The sequence below is a fragment of the Amphibalanus amphitrite genome, unplaced genomic scaffold (assembly GCF_019059575.1).
Source record: "Amphibalanus amphitrite isolate SeventyFive unplaced genomic scaffold, NRLGWU_Aamphi_draft 001464F_arrow, whole genome shotgun sequence".
In the NCBI taxonomy this organism is placed as follows: Eukaryota; Metazoa; Arthropoda; class Thecostraca; order Balanomorpha; family Balanidae; genus Amphibalanus; species Amphibalanus amphitrite.
The window spans coordinates 27,945-38,529 of record NW_024882957.1 but is presented as its reverse complement, the minus strand read 5'-3'; the positions used below and the strand labels follow the sequence as shown (position 1 = coordinate 38,529).

The 10,585-nt window shown below is 50.0% G+C and overlaps 1 protein-coding gene across 4 annotated transcripts in view; it reads right to left on the bottom strand.

The window, feature by feature from the left end:
* The window catches only part of LOC122373236, a 68,724-nt gene extending 61,990 nt beyond the window's left edge, over positions 1 to 6,734 (bottom strand). For 2 of the 4 annotated variants that reach the window (XM_043351091.1, XM_043351093.1), the window contains exons 1-3: positions 6,439 to 6,594; positions 3,891 to 4,286; positions 291 to 419 (exon numbers count right to left, since the gene is read on the bottom strand). In XM_043351091.1, the coding sequence (XP_043207026.1) occupies positions 291 to 419; positions 3,891 to 4,125 (364 nt within the window). In that variant the 5' untranslated portion in view covers positions 4,126 to 4,286; positions 6,439 to 6,594. Of the gene's footprint in view, positions 1 to 290; positions 420 to 3,890; positions 4,287 to 6,438 lie in introns of all 4 variants that reach the window. The other 2 variants (XM_043351094.1, XM_043351092.1) reach the window with 2 other exon arrangements.
* Positions 6,735 to 10,585: the final 3,851 nt, after the last annotated feature.

The following is a 10,585-nucleotide window of genomic DNA, read 5'->3' as shown; positions in this document are numbered from 1 at the left end:
TATATGGGAACAGACATGTCTTGGCGCAAAATTTACCACTGAGTTTACGCTGCAGCCAAGTAGCACATTATGCTCGTTAGGCAAATGCATGTGACGCTCAACAATCACGAAAATGTTCGATCAAAACCTTTAGAGCCTGTCACCATCAATTCATCCATTATACCAACAGCAAATATGCTCACCAGTTCTGTAGCTAAGTTGAGACAGCGAGACTGCAGCGACTGTTGACTATCCCCATCTCCCCAGTCCAGACCAGCCCGGCCCACAGCGTCCACCATCACAGTACTCACCGATCACATATTCGAGGATCAGGTTCCAGCCGATCACAAACGCCACGAACTCGCCCACACATACGTAGCTGTAGACGTAGGCAGAGCCGGCCTTGGGTACGCGGGCGGCAAACTCTGCGTAACACAGCGCTGAAATAGAGAGGAGCGCGTCAGGAGAGGGAGGGTGCCACAGGGGAGGGGGAGAGAACAGCACGGGATATCGGGGAGATTAGGGAGACTGTATACACGACACGGAACATCGGAAAACGAACGGATGGCGGGGATACACTGAAGGGGATGGGCAGGAGCAACGGAACAATATGTCGTCGATAGGTGGTTAATACGATCGAAATAAGACGACCACGACGATGGCGTTGTGTGGCAGTGCTGAAGTTGGCATAAGTAAATTTGAGCTAACCAATTTATGCTTTGAACCAATCGTTTGTTTTATTTTCGGCGGACAAACGTATGTCGATGAGACTACAAATCCAGCAGGAACAGGTGAGAATGCCACCTGTTTCTGCTTTTACAGACACTGTTTCTGTAGCTGGCGGTGCGGTTTGTGTAAGCTGGGTTGCTGTTTCATGTAAAAAAGTGTTTCGAGTTTCAACACATCCCAGAGGCTCAGTAAGCCATCAAAGCTCAAAAGGTCATCCACAGACCCTGCCCCAGTATCACCCTCCTCTCCGCTGCCTGGTCAGCTGATCACTGATAGTGACGTCACAGAGGGGCCTATCGGCCGCCGGGGCCGCCCAGCCACCTGTGGTGAGACAGCGGGGGCCTATCTGAGCCGAGAGAGGGAGCGGCCGTCGCCCACCTCCCGGTCGAGTCACGGGACCTCGCGAGGTACTAAAATCAGCGCCTCTCTGCACTACAGCGGACAACGTTTAGATATATGACCTCAGACACACAGTCTCGGGTCAGGACCGCCCGGCACTACTATGAACGTCAAACCCCTTGAGACCCCACTTTTTTGCGATAATTTTTAAATGCGTCAACTCTCGTTGACAATATTCTGGCAATGTGTGTTTTAGAACCTGCCGAAACTTTTATTATAGTTCGTTTTTCTTAAGTTTGCCCCTCACTGTAAACGTCTTTTTGAACACAGCACGAGAATTGCTAGCTGAATTACTTAGAAAACTGGTTGGCGCACATTGATTTGACCAGATTTGACAGACGATCAATTTGATCAAATTTATTTACTATTTCACAGACTCGTAGCTTGTATTTGCCAATACCTACAGCCCCACAGGGATAGACGACTTCTCAGGAATTATGTCTGAACTAATAAATAAATTGCACGGCGCGTAACATAACGTTAAATCGTCGGTGTTCAAAACTTATTTTGAAAATATTATTCATATCTACAATACAATGTGCGCCAACCAGTTTTCTCAGTAATTCAGCTAGCAATTCTCGTGCTGTGTTAAAAAAGACGTTTACAGTGAGGGGCAAACTTAAGAAAAACGAACTATAATAAGGTATTTTGACGCCAAACGATTATGAAAGGTAGGTACTTCTCATTCACTCGTAATGTTAAATTTCACGGAACGAATCTGCTGTTTGGGTAGAGGCTACGCGCTCATGGGGCGGAGCCACGCAATGACGTCAGCGCTAGGCTCCGCCCTACCCCTCCGGCGCTCCTTGCCCGGCGACCGGTCACTCGCGTCTCTCGCTCCATTCAGGCTTGATGGTGGGTGGTAGCTGGTAGTGGTAGCGGGCGCTGGTAGATGGCATTTAGAGCAGATGGCGCTGGTGGCGGGGCTCGAGTGTGGCCGAGCGCAAGCCTCTGCCCGGGCCTGAATTGACCTTAGCATTACGAGTGAATGAGAAGTACCTTCCATAATCGTTTGGCGTCAAAATACCTTAGTAATAAAAGTTTCGGCAGGTTCTGAAACATACATTGCCAGAATATTGTCAACGAAAGTTGACGCATTTAAAAATTATCGCAAAAAAGTGGGGTCTCAAGGGGTTTGACGTTCATAGTAGATACATGTTAAGTGTTAACGCACCCCAGCCAAGTCACGTGGGACCTCGGTATCGTCGGAAGCGGTACTAAAATCAGCGCCCCTCTGCACTAACTCGGACAACGTTTGACATATGACCTAACACACATAGGCTGAGATCAGGACAGCCCGGCACTAGATAGGTAGGTACACGTTTTGCTTTACGAGCCCTCGCCGAGTCACGCGATCTTGCAGTGTGCACTGCACGGCACTAACATCAACATTACCAATTCTACTGTGAAGTATGCCCTCGTGCCGGGGACCTTGCAAACTCACAGAGGACTACCACGCCTAAGAACAGACCCATCACATAAGCCAAATCACATGCTTGGAGCGGCTAAGACAGAAGAGGAGGGTGGGGCGGGGGAGGGGGAAGTGAGATATCATCACGTGCCCGAACGATATCAGACAAACTTACGCACGACCACCCACTCTGTGCGTGTTTTGCTCCGAGTCGACATCGATAACACGATTATACTGCATATGTTCTTAAAACCTCTCTCGGTGTTCCATCACCAGAATAGCAGAGGTATGGCCTCCCAGCAGGCCCGGTGAAGTTCCTCCTCAGCGTTACCACCTGGGTGTGCCACTGACCGCTCGCCGGCCACGCAGTGCCCCAGTCCCACCCAGTAGGTCGGGGCTGAACACAAACAGTAAATCGGGGAGCATCACACGGTTATCAGTCGGGGCTCGATATTCTGGCGACACCCCCGGCTGCTCGACACAGCGAATGTGGTTTGTCGATGTGAACAAGTGTTCACATCGCTATAAATTCCTACAGGTGTTGCGACTGCCGCGCACCGCTGAAGTGAAAATACGAGATATTGGACGTGATTTTCAACGAGATATTCAAGAGACACTTTGACACTTTCGGCACTTACCTTCTTACCGCATTTGGTTACGTAAATGTATATAATTAAACCGGTGCTGGTAAATACGTATCCGAATAGACAAATCCTGGGGAGGTAAATAGACGATAAACCGAAATGCGTAAAAACCATTTCGCATATAATGTCCGTTTCATGTATCTGGACTTCAACTAGTACTGACAAATCCTATTTACGCCATTTATAAGGTAAGGTTCAAGACCCAATGCCGCAAATAGGAAAGCAGAGCACCTTCGAAATGCTGCTGGAGTGTGCTGCTCTAAGATCAATCATCCCACTTATCTTTTTCACCCCGTGAGGAGCCATGGAAGTCTCTCCTCCCACTCAGCTTTCGATGGCAATCTTATCGGCCTTTGTCATAAAACCCTATCCCCCCGGCACCTTTGCCAATCGCAGCTCTTCACGCCCGTCCTTGACCAGTCAGCGACTGCGACAGCTGTACGGGGTTGGCAACAACCGACACATTCGAGTAGGTACCCGTTTTAGAGCTACATCTACATACAGCTGACGCAAGAATCTAACGGTTAAACAGGCTTATGAAGAAAAGAAATGGCACAACAGCCTAGCACGTACTCGTCTGGCTTCTGATCGTTTCGGGCCAGCCTTTCCTTCCCCGCTGCTCCTTCACATACCCCCCCCTTACAAACTTACCACGAACAGGGAGGCGTGGCGACCACAGTCAGTAAGCTCATATACCCCCCCCCCCCCCCCCCAGCCCCTACACTTACCGGCAAACAGTGAGGCGATGGCAGCCACGAGGAACGAGATCACCACGGCCGGGCCGGCCTCAGTTTTCGCCACATCGCCGGCCAGTACGTAGATACCCAGTCCGAGTGTCGATCCGACCGCCAGACAGCACAGGTCTACCAGGCCGAGCACGCGCGCCAGCGAGGTGTCGGCCATGTGGTCCTCCTCCACGGCCTTGCGACGCATCAGCGTCGACATCAGGCCCCCGGAGGCCATGACGGCAGCCGGGCGGACGAGCGGCGGCGGGCGGCGGACGGAGCGGGGTAGACTGACACCTCAGCGGCAACACAGAGCGACTGCGGCCGCCCGCCGGACCGCCGCCGGGCCGATCATAGATAACCGCCGACAATCAGAGGGCAGAGGCGGGCGACGACCACCTGTCGGGGACGGACGGGCACGGCGCTGGTCACAGAAGGGCGCAGTACGGGACACGGTGTAATCGAGAGCATTGGAGTAATCGTGTCGCTTTGTTTTAACCCTCGCAATAAATTAGTTTCTTTTTAAAATATTGAGAAGGCATCGATTGAGCATTCCCTCATTTTCCTTCTAAAGATAAAAAAGATAAAGATATCTAAAGAGTATCTCGCGTAACCGGAAAGCCGATAAACTTTCAATGTCCTCCAGGCTATCAATTTACACGTCCTTCCCTGCAAATTGCATGACACTACATAGATCGAATGGCCTTACCCGGCACACCTACTGGGACTGGGGAGGAGGGGGGGGGGGCAATTATCCGTCTCCTTAGGGGTTTCGCTTTAGTGGAAAACCCGCAGCGCGCGGTGCCACAAAATTTGACAGGACTTTACCCTCACCAATTTTGCACTTCGTGTGCAAGTTATGATCTCGTAGGTATATTCAAAGATCAATTCACCAGGCCACTTTGAATGACCCAACCTCAACTCACTTTTTGCAACTTTGTCACTGTCAGAGCCACAGTAGAGGATCAAGCTCTTTGAAAGTTGTAATAAGTTGTAATAAAAGATGTAATAAGGCTATAAGGGTAGGTACCTAAAAGTTGTTTATTATATCTCAGAGTTTTCCTATCAAATGGCCAAAGGTCAGGTCAATTTCTTGACCTCTTCCTTGTAAGTCAATGGGGGGGGGGGAATCAGATGCCTTGTTTTTTAGTCCATTGAAACCTGACCTAGCCTAACCCAACCTTATCAAACCTAACCAAACTTTGGGGAAAATCGCCCCTAGCCCCTGGGCTCAAAATTGAATAAAAACCACACCATGTTGTCACAAACCATATGTCTAGAAAACTGTCCAGCATACCATCACTTACCTCTAAAAAAGGTAAATTATCAGCAGAAATGCCAAAAGCTAACCAAACCTTATGAAGCCTTATATCAAATATTACCCACCTACTACCACACTGGTTGAGTACAACTTATAAGTGTTTGCGTATTAGTACTTATCAATGCATTGTGTCATTTTTTCAAGCTGAAAGGATGTGTTTTTCCTTAACTTTTATCTTTAGAATTCCTGCGACCTGCAGTTCTGAGAGGGTGCTAAAGGCTTGCAAAGCCCAAACCTAATCAGACCTTCAGTAGTTACAGTGGCCAAGTCATCAAATACCTACATTGTCAAACTACCTTTGCACTAGTTGCCTGTTGCCTTATTATTCAAAAGCTGGTTGCATGTAAACATAAACAAGTTGCAGTAGACAGTAGAACTCTTTACTCTACACATCTTTGTTTTAAAAATACTGTAAAAATACTGTGCTTTCATGTACTTCAACTACAAAGTGTTATTTAACCCAGGCAGCAAATTTGGTCTGAACGATAGCTGGTTTTACTCTGGCTAGCTCCGGCATTTGCTCCAGCCAAAGTACGGGCAAGGTCTGGGGCTCTACTGGAGGCTGGAGCTGACATATGATCCTAGTCCAGAGCTTACCCACACCACAGCCGGATTCTGGATTTAAGCCACATCAACTGTGCCATACCTCAACCGTACTTCAGCCACAGTAATCCCGAGCAGCTACGAGGCAGCCAAATCTGACCATAGGGAGCCGGACTTGAGCTGTGGCAGGGAGCCGCAATTGAGCCAGACTTGGCAGTACGAGACCATACCAGATCGGGAGTGCTACAGCAAAGGCTGGCTAACCAGAATAGAGCCATATCAACCCAAACCCCGGCTCTGACAGGGTTCCCTAAACACTGGCCAGTCTAGCATTTCAGAGTTGCCGGGGCAAAACAGACTTGAGCCAAACCAAATTGCTGGCTGGGCATAAAGTCCCTACCTATATAAATAAAGCCTTATTTTACAAGTCAACCAGAAAAATGGGGTGATAGTAGCACTTTCAGCCCAGTATTCCATCAAAAAGGTCATCTAATTCAAAAGGCTGGGAGCTCGTCAAGTGAGAATCGACCAGGCCTATCGTATCAGGTATCAGGTAAGTAATTGCAAAACAATGGTAAGATCATTTTGGCTTAACATAATGGTGCCTATATATAACTGGGAGATTGCCCGGTATTTCCGTCCATATGGCGAAAAATAAGAGCCCGCAATGGTGCTCAATGCACTTACCACTGCTAGAGAATCATGGTAGCAAAAACTGCATTGATGCTGATTTAGCACTATTCTATCACATTAATGACTGACCACTTCCCACCAGAAATAATTAATTACCTGAGAAAATAGGAAAACATCCACAACACCCGACGGCGCGGCCCGATGAATATCAAAACATTCTTCAAGGTCAACCTAACATCAGCACCATTGTGTTCGACAGACAGCAGTTGCCTAGCGACATGTTTGAAAAGACACTCTTTCTAGCCAATTGCTAGGCAATGTGCGACTTTTTGCAGCGTGATTAAAAAACTGAACACAAAATTTGGTAAAGCTGTGACGGCATTTACAACGCTTTTGTCACAATCAATTTATGGAAGAAGCTAGCAAATTAGTTACGTTGTCTTTACTTGCTGCAGCATGTGACTTTCTTTGATAGCAACGGCTAAAAACTGGTATGGGTCCTCTGTGACCGGCAATGTTTGTTTCAGCGTTTGCCGTTATTCATTCTAACTTACTCTTTTTATGAATACTTTCATTTTTTGGCCGTAAACGTTAAAATAGCCTAACAGACGTTTGCCCTTAAAAACTGCTCATAGATGGCAGCAGCAGTAGGCGCCTGCAGTTATGCTGTACCGCATGGCACACATACCGTATAGGCCTTGGCAGTTGGCACTTTGCATAATATGCCAAGTGGCATATCCCGTGTTTTTATATGCCTTCGCCCAAATGACGTAACGATCATGCAAGTAGTTAATCTCCCCCTCCCGTTCGTTGGTGCCTGGTGGGAGTCTTGAGTTTTAGTCGCTCCGGCAATCGACAGATGGTAGACTCCCAACAGGGATGGTCTTCGCTGGTTAGGACTTGGGAGCAGCCGCAGGACGCAGCCTTATCGCAGCCAGTTCATCTCTTTAGATCTCTCTCAAGCACCCTCAGTACGCAGGAATCCTTAAAAGCAAAACTCTAACCGCCTTGTTCCAGGCTGGCCAGTTAGTGATCAGTAACTGTCATGCTAGCCTTGCTCAATCAGTTAACAGTTTCATTTATACCGTAGTCCGCTTCATATCGATTTTCAACTGAACTTTGTAAGTACATCACTAGTCGACTCTATGTGACATTGGAACCACACTTCAGCCAGGAGTTTATTTTTGTTATCGTTCCACAACATGGACTACGTCTCTTTTTATTTGTCAGTAAATTTAAAGGTGATGATGTTTTGAGCTTTGACCTAAGCCCTCGCCTGCCTCGGTTTCGTTCGTCTAATATTTACAGACGCCATATGCGAGCGTCAATGCTTGGTTTCCAATTCCATCAATTATGCGGCAATCGCCCACTGTCGTATACAGTACGTCTTCATAATAGGATACTCGGACCAATAAACTAAGCTATTTTATTACAAATAAACAAGCACGACAGGCTCGTCGGCCAGCATAATACTGAAAACAATGAGCAAAACACAAGGTGACAGCGAAACAACACGATCGATACGCCTCCCTTCAGAGGGATGACATATGCACCGATCACAATAACTTAATCTACACAGATGGATGATGATGGTGAACCACGGAACAAAGTATAACTAGCGAGTACTTGTACTGAACGTCCGCCGCAGCGCTGGCGTCGACCCCGGGCGCCGGTCGCGTCCCAAATAAATAGCACCTGCGGGCACCCTGTGACTGACGGCGCCGGCTGTCCGTAGAACGGCCGTCCGCAGTCTGCCGGCCGGAATGTGAGCCGCCCGACCGCCGCGAGCCCTCCCCAGGAACATGGAGCCACGTCCGCCCGCCGCGCGGCCCGCGCCGCCGCCGAGGTAGGACGGTGAAAGCGCAAAGCTGTAGTGCTCTGCTCAGTTGATAGATGTCGCTGCCGCGTGAGTTTCCGAGTGCGGCGCCGCTGGCCGCGATCACTCCTTACACCGGAATTTGCTGACTTGGGTGGCCAGGTTGAAGTAGTCCTCCGCACAGTTCCACGGGCAATGACACCTGGAAAGAGCGAGAACGTTGTTAGGCCACATATTCACAGCGTTGAGACTGGAGGGAAATCCAAACCACAGACTAGAAAGCCTCCAGTGCTCGACACATCACTGATCAGCCGATCGACAGAGCCCGTGGAAATCCCTTCCGACTAATGAGTCCCTCGGGTATGGAAACTTGTAAGTGACATGCCGACAATGCGATCTAAAACCGATTTATCAGCTCACAACCTCGTTACAAGTGTAGCATGCTTAGGTAGGTACTTTAACTTACATAGGTAAGTGATCAAACACTACATAACGATTCCCAACTTCCCCATTTCTACATTATCCTCACTCCGAGATGTTCAATTAATTAATCGACCTTTACTATTTGCATCACTGTGCTCGTCTGTCTGTCCTTACGTTTGCACGAAGCTGCTCTCGTCGTCGTAGGCCACGCCGAACACGCGGAAGCCGCAGATGCTGCCCAGGTTGCACTTGGGTAGCCGCGACCACCTCAGGTTGCTGACTTCCCGCGGCTGGCGCTGTAACGGGAGAGCGGGTGAGGTGAGGTCAGGTGGGGGTCGATATACCTGGATTGATTGGGGTAAGGCTGATGTTTCTGCGGGGTGGCCGGGTTATACGGTGTGCTCTGATTGACAGGTCGCTCAGGACAGCTGGGAGACAGGGGCCATCCACATAAAAGGGAGGGATTGTGCAATGCTGGAAAAAAAACATGGTCGATAGGAATTAAGTTTTGATGAATTGACATAAAATGAACACTAACAGAAAATCAATAATTGGGTCAAATATCGTGGAAGAGCTTTTATGGAAAAGTTAATTCCTGCATTTTCAACAGTGCGCTGTTCGTCACTGAACGACGAGCTTTGCACGGATAAACGTTGACCGCATTGACTGGACTACCTCCCGTGAGACGGTCCCACTTCCCGTCAGACCGGAGCGGCCGCCGCACGGGGCCGCCGGCGGTTAGACTGTGCCGCAGTGGCTGGCCGTTCGCGGTACAGCCTACCCCCCAGGGACGAGCCAGACCACAGCGCCGGCACGCGACGGCGTGTAAAAATAGATCGCCGAAACTGGGCCTGTCGCGCGGGAACGCACCCTCGGCCGTCTGCGTGAGTCGACTGTTGCTGAGCGGGAGGGTGTGGAGGGACCGGGGGTGCCATCCCTGGGTGCGCGGCGGCGGGGTCACTGGCCTCGCGCGGCCCAGAGACCGGTGTCTTTCCGACCGAAGGCGGGAGCGGATGACGGCTACTGAGGGTACCCAGGCGTCATCCCGCCGGCGGCTGACGACACCGACGGACGTTGCCAACCCTCCAAGGCTTCTCACGCGCTTTGGCGGCTGACGTAACGCGGGATCGGGAGGGATTGAACCGTGCGGCACGCATACGACAGTGAAAAAGCTGCCTCTGCCGACCCGGCCTTGTCAGTGCTCGCGGGTGGCACAGGAATTTGCGAGGAAGCTCGCGGGTAAATAAAAGGGACACTTTCGAGAAACTGAGCATGTTTCTAGGCCAGTTTAACTTTAAACAATCTAATGAAATGGGACCTTTTGGCATGCTGTTTTTTGACGAACGGACCGCTGATTATAAAAAACGGGGCCTCAATAAAATAACGAAGCTGATTTACAACTTTCTAGCAAAAGTTAAATATCTTAATTTGCACGGAAAAGGTCAGCTCAAGGAATTGCTCGTCAGACCAACATTAAGGTCTTTGATAACTGGGCAGGCCAATAGACAGGCAGACAAACGGCGAACATGCCAACTGTCTGACGACCGTTTTACCGCGGACACTGTACATACAGTGTACACTGCACATGTTTTTAAGCTCGGACACCACCGGGCCCTGCACCAGCCGGCACCACTCACCGCTAGGACTGCGCTGTCGGCCGAGCTGATCACCAGTGACACCACAGTCACCAGTAGTGCCGCCGCCACCAGATTCCTGCTCGAACTCCGCTGCATCTTGCGTTTCTGCTGTTCCTCCGTCTGTCTTCCCGAATGCCTGTCCGTCTGTATGAGCGTGTGCTTACGCTGTCGTGCGTACTGCTCCCTCGCCGCTGCACAGAGACGAGTCTTGCCGTGTCGCCGCCGACTGGCTGTTTATATAGAGCACTGTGAATGGGAGGCGGGGCGCGGAGGCGTGCGCTCATTGGCCGAGTGTGTGGCGCGCCGGCGGTGGCGCGCGCTCTCA